At 31.4% G+C, this 6,000-nt stretch overlaps 1 protein-coding gene across 5 annotated transcripts in view; it reads right to left on the minus strand.

Moving 5' to 3' along the window:
* The window catches only part of LOC107449842 (insulin-like growth factor 1 receptor), a 156,679-nt gene that overhangs the window by 30,031 nt on the left and 120,648 nt on the right, over nt 1-6,000 (minus strand). Inside the window, exons 4-6 of one of the 5 annotated variants that reach the window (XM_043042330.2) lie at nt 4,573-4,754; nt 1,924-2,131; nt 1,296-1,394 (exon numbers count right to left, since the gene is read on the minus strand). In XM_043042330.2, coding sequence (XP_042898264.1) covers nt 1,296-1,394; nt 1,924-2,131; nt 4,573-4,754 — 489 coding nt within the window. Of the gene's footprint in view, nt 1-1,295; nt 1,395-1,923; nt 2,132-2,330; nt 2,350-3,136; nt 3,294-3,335; nt 3,472-3,596; nt 3,708-4,572; nt 4,755-6,000 lie in introns of those variants that run through there. The other 4 variants (XM_071177488.1, XM_071177487.1, XM_071177486.1 and 1 more) reach the window with 4 other exon arrangements.

A 6,000-nucleotide genomic window follows, 5' to 3' on the forward strand; every position in this document is an offset into this window, starting at 1 on the left:
TAATAATGTGGAAATAATTACTTAAATAATAATATGCTTAATATTATGACAAATTACGTCCTTCAATTGTGGCGATTAAAGGAGACTTTAAGGGCCGAGATAGCTTGGTTGGTAGGGCGTTGAGCCCATGTCTGAGAGGTTGTAAGTTTAATTCCTGCTGGCAAATATGTATACAAAATGGAGACTGGTGCACAATAAATCTGTCGGGGTCACAAATTCCTCCAAGTTCTCCATAACAAATCAATAGGTCTACGGGTCTGAATCGCAGATTGATTGTGCTCTGGTTCAGGTCAAAATTACGATCTGCGGATGGATGAAAGGTGCGTGAATGAATCCTCTCTGTTAAACGGGTTGTGACGTATGTGTGTGGCAAACCTCATATTCTTGGCCATAGATGGCAAAACTGAAAAACAAGAAACGCACCCTCTGCTTTAAAAATTCGCTTGATTTCAAGCAGGCTTACTGATATTGGCAAGTGGCATACGTAACAACAAAAAAGGAGACTTAGATTAAATAACACACATGATTTATTAGACACATCTACAAGGCATAACTGAATAAGACGAATAAATGGAATAATCGAACTTATTCCGATATAACGTTCAACAGTGTTGGCATACAGCTTTAACAGTGTCATCTACAGTAAATATCGTACAAATGTTAAGTAATAACTCCTAATGAGGATAGATTTTTTTTAAAAATTTAATTTATACAAGAATTATAATATAATAGGCAGTCATTATAGAACACTTTACAAATATGAGCTTTTCAGTAATTGATTATTATTATTGTTTAGATTTACCAGTTTAGAAGTAGTTTTATTATAATTAATATTTTACTAGTTTAAAAGCAATGACTCACATTTATAACAAGTACTAGAGATAGTTCAGGCTCACTTGGAGCCCAAAGATTTTTAATCAGAGCTTGAGATACATGAATCAGTTAGATTTGAGACTTATGTCATTTGGAAATTAGTGTGAGCCTCACAAAGCAAAAACACCAAACAGCGGGAGCAGATCACTATTTCTTTTTCATACCCCACAAATTTTAAATTTTTTTATACTTAATAACTGAACCAGATGTTTGTGTAAAAGTGGTAGAACAGATTATGAAAATTTTATTGTGAGTACAAGCCAAACTGGAAGCTTTTTTCAGTAAACCTGTTGGTCCTGGGAGGAGCTTGTCACATCTCTATCAAGTACATGAACTCAGGCAAAATTAAAACATGGAAGTTAAAAAAAAAATATTGCAAATGATAAATAGTACAATAAATATTTTTAATAAACTGAACTTACATCCGCCCTGAATGTGAATCTCTAGAGAACCATTTATCCGAGTACATCCTTTGTAATTTTGCGCTGCTCCAACATGATCCACAGTCATTGGAGCACATACTGTGAAGACAAATAATTAAAATCAACATCTGCACTTCTTTAATGAAAATTATACATAAAGAATGAATACTAGATTACTTATGACTAAATTTTTGCTAAAAAGAAAATAGGTTTAAAAAAAANAAAAAAAAAAAAAAAAAATTCGAATTTTAAACTTTTTCTTTTGACACAGCAGTAAATAAAACTGTGAAATTTTTTAACAAGATGATAAAAACTTTATTCAATGAAATTATGTAGGAAGTAAGTAGTTTATTTTTAAGATTTTCAATTGTTAAATCACAATCATTATCCACAGAACTTGAATGTATATGACCTCCAAATCTGAGTTTTAGCTTCTATAAGGGAATATTATACTAATATTTCAGGAATTATACAAATGTATTAGAACTTAAAACAGTTGGACCTATAACAGTTTTTCAAAATTACTATTGGGATTTCAGAAAGAAACAAGAAAAAACTAAATTTTGATTTAAAAATAGAAAATTTATGTATCAACTAATGAAAAAAAAACATTCGAAAATACATTTACCCTTGGGACATTTGGCTCTACATTTTTTGCAAACGTGAGGATTGTTATCGTCGACTATGTAGCCAGAAGGACATTCTGTTGTGCATTGTGATTGAAATGGTTTATAATATACATCAGGAACTTTAGGATATTCTCCCCCAGAAGAATGCTTGTGAGATATTGAAAAATTTCGACACTCATCTTCTCTAACACACCTTCGATTCATAAACTGCAAAAGAAAGAATAATATGCATAAAATTAATTTTCTATTAAAAATTCATAACTGCAAAAGAAAGATTCATAAACTGCAAAAGAAAGAATAATATGTAAAAAAGTAATTTTCTATTAAAATTTTTTTTTACATTAAATCGACATTAAGCTTTCTTTAGATTCAGAATGTTACTTTTAATAACTTGAAAATTGCTGACCAGCCTGTGTAGGGGTTAGGGAACTGCCCTTGCATCAGAAAGGTTCTGGGTTCGAATCCCGGGCAAGGCATGGATGTTCTTTCCTTCTCTGTACTGTACTATATGTCCTTACTGTGGGAGCATCGTTGGCCCACCTAATATGGTGCCCCAGAAAGAGTGGCCAACAAATCTGCCCTTCAGGTGCCTGTATGATCTAGGTCATTATTCAGGTGGGCATTGGAAAGAAAAAAAAATTTAAATTTGAAGGGGGAAAAAAAACGAATTCATCTGATTGTAACACAATTAAAAGGATAATAGTCTTTTCGATGTGATTATGTGATTTTTGTCACTTTCTCACATGCTAATATGAGGATTATTTTTTCTCCAATCTTTTACATACATATAAAAAAGTTTCACGGACAAAATGGATTTATTTGAAAGGCCTTTAACTTTTCAGCATAATTGCCTAAAGGACACCAGGCATTTAGCATATCATTAAATGAGCTATGAAACTTTGTCTTCAAAAATATTGCTGCCACCAATGCAGTGGGATGGTCTTGATTAGGACTGGGAGATGTTGGCATTGCGATGTATCGTCACGCTAACATCGATATTTTGATGCATCGCGATGTTTCGGTACATTAATGTTTTATATTTAGTACTGCGTAAATTCGTAATTAGTAAGTTGCATTTCATTTTAAAAATATATGTTGCCTTTTTTTATAATTATTTCTCAATAGTTAAAGACGTGGATGTTTGCAAAATATCTGTTAAAAACATTAAACGGCTGGATTAATTGTTAAAAAATCAACAGGATTTGCACATACATAATTAAAAGGAAAGCATTCCATAACTAAGAGATTCAACAACGATTCGATTCTCAATCACATTCGGATTCATCATGTCAGCAAAACAATGAGTCACGATGTAAAACAGACGGAGAAAGATAACGATCATCGCCACAGGTATCACTGCACACTTAGAGAGGAAAATGCTCTTCGCGCGAGCGTGTAGACATCGGCGTACCATTGGGGACAATGCTCACCATCTCGCGTGTAGACATCGATGTCAGCGATACATCGGGAAATATCGTACACATCTAAGTAAATCACAATTTCCAATGCTTCGAAAAATTACCAATCCAAACATCGGATCGGCGATGATTTCTTAGAATCGATATTTCCCGATGCATCGATTTATTGCCCAGTCCTAACCTTGATTATACTTGAAGTTCTTTAATGAACTGGATATATTGGAAAGTAGACAAGGTTAACGAAAACCCATCACCTTTCATTGTAAATATCAGTCTGCTAGTAAGATCAGACAGATCGTGTTGCGTAAATGTTCTCCTAGGCCTAAGTTCTTAGACCAAAGAGGAGCTTAAAACAACTACTCGCAAATAACTGACAACAATTTTTGTAACTGACAACTTCTTGCAAATGACTAACAGTCCAAACAATGTTCAGATTACTCCTCGCTTAGTTTGGCAACCTGGAAAATTAATCTGAAAAAGCTTCAATGCTTATCACACTTGTCTCACACCTTTGGTGGTTACTCAGGGTGCGTAGCAAAATTATTCAACACAAAATAAGCACTTTTCAAGCACTCAAAAAAAATTTTCAAGCATTTTTAAAAAGAGTATCATAATTAGGAAGGGTCGGAAAGTTTTTGACAATTGACTGTTTTATCTTGTTTTAACCGTCATGCCAAAAAAAAAAAAAAAAAAAAAAAAAAAAAAAAAAAAAAAAAAAAAAAAAAAAAAANAAAAAAAAAAAAAAAAAAAAAAAACTTTTGGTATTGTTTTAAAATTTTGAATCATGTAAAACGAATGACGTTTTTATACGCTACGGACGGGTTAAATTAATTATGAAAACGTTGAATAGAACAATGTGAACTGCGTCTTTTTGCATAATTCGAAGTGAAAATCAACATGGTTAAGGGAAAATCACATATTGAAAAAGGGAAAATTAAGCACTTTCTAAAAACACCCTATGAAAAAAGCACCTTTAAGCACTTTTTAAAAACGTTACGCACCCTGTTACTAGTTCAACAATGAGAGCATTTCAAAGCTATTTAACCAAAGTTCCAAAATCTTAATTTAGTCATGGCAATCATATCAAAAAAGTAACATCAATTGTACATAAATTTCGGTAATAATTTCCTCTCTTCTTTTTTTACAGTCGATCCCTAGCATGCAAAGGGATATATAACTACTCATTAAAATATCTATGGGTTAGAAATAGTGAAAGATCAAAATGTATACCTCATAAGTGTTTGGTGGACATTTTTTCATACATTTTCCTTCCCATACAACATGCCTGCAAACAGTGCAGTCAGATGATAGAGGGCCTGTGCAACCGCCAAGACATTCAGGATGACAGCAATGAGTTGAATTGTAACACGATGAATTTTGCAGATCACATTCTTTTTTGATGCAGGGTGAGACTATGGGGAAAAAAATTAGAGACTTTAATTTTTTTTTTGTTTTTTTTTTTTTACCACTGATTTTTATGATTTCCAAGCTATATTTGCCTCCTAATATATATTTATTAATGTTAATAAAAAAGTGAAATAAACACATAAGTTATTTTTAAAATTATTAATCTGCATCATACTTATTTAAGAAAAGATAAATCAACAAAAAATGCAATTTATTTTTTGCAAAACACAGCTGCTATCTTGCTAAAAAAAACAACTTTAAATGTTTTTATTGGTTAGTAAAACAGTAAACACAAGAATAATAAATAAATTACTGAAACTGTTGAAAATAACATAAAATTTAATGGCTGGAGGTAGCCAAAAATGAATAAAAAGCATTAGCCTGGAAAGAAAAAAAAATATCACTTTTTCCATTTTGTGATATTTTTTCTTCTCCATTTAAAAACTCTTCTCATTTAAGTATTCGCCTCTATAAAGAAAAATAATTTGCATATAATTATTCGTCATAACATATTAAGCATCTTTTAAGCCAAACAAATTTATTATTTTTACACAATTTGAATTAAATAACTGAACTTATGTGTCTAAAAAATTGTAAAAAGAATAAAAAGATCTTTCAAATTAGAATAAAATAGCATTTTTACTTATAATAATCATTACATTTTCAAAATAAATAAAAACTAATGATACAATTATAGTGTAATTTATTCATTGTACTTCATGATAATTTTTATTATTGGCATTAGATTTAGAGTTATTTAAAACAGTTTTCGTTTTTCTATTGCTCATTAACATTTCTTTAAAAATAAAAATACTGACATAATTTCAAACATGTAAATTAAATTAAAGATATTTTAGAGTCCATTAAATTTGAATACGAGGGTTGCTATTTATATTTCCGGCATAATAATGAAAAAAAAAACATGTAGGATCGAAATTGGTTTTATTGTTTTTCAAAATATTCTCCATGATGATCAATACACTTTTGCATGCGTTTGAACCAATTTTCAAAGCACTTTTTCAAGTCCGATTGAGGTAACTCCAAAACATGCGTTTTGAATGCATAAACCGCTTCTTCGGGGGTCGAAAATCGTTGTCCACGTAATTTATTTTTGATGTGTGGGAATAAGAAGAAGTCATTGGGTGCCAAATCAGGGCTGTACGGCGGATGACCCATCAGTTCGATCTTTCGCTCCGTCAGAAATGCCTTTGTTTGAGTCGATGTGTGAGAGCTCGCATTGTCATGATGAAG

Source organism: Parasteatoda tepidariorum, chromosome 2 (assembly GCF_043381705.1).
Source record: "Parasteatoda tepidariorum isolate YZ-2023 chromosome 2, CAS_Ptep_4.0, whole genome shotgun sequence".
NCBI classification, from domain to species: Eukaryota; Metazoa; Arthropoda; class Arachnida; order Araneae; family Theridiidae; genus Parasteatoda; species Parasteatoda tepidariorum.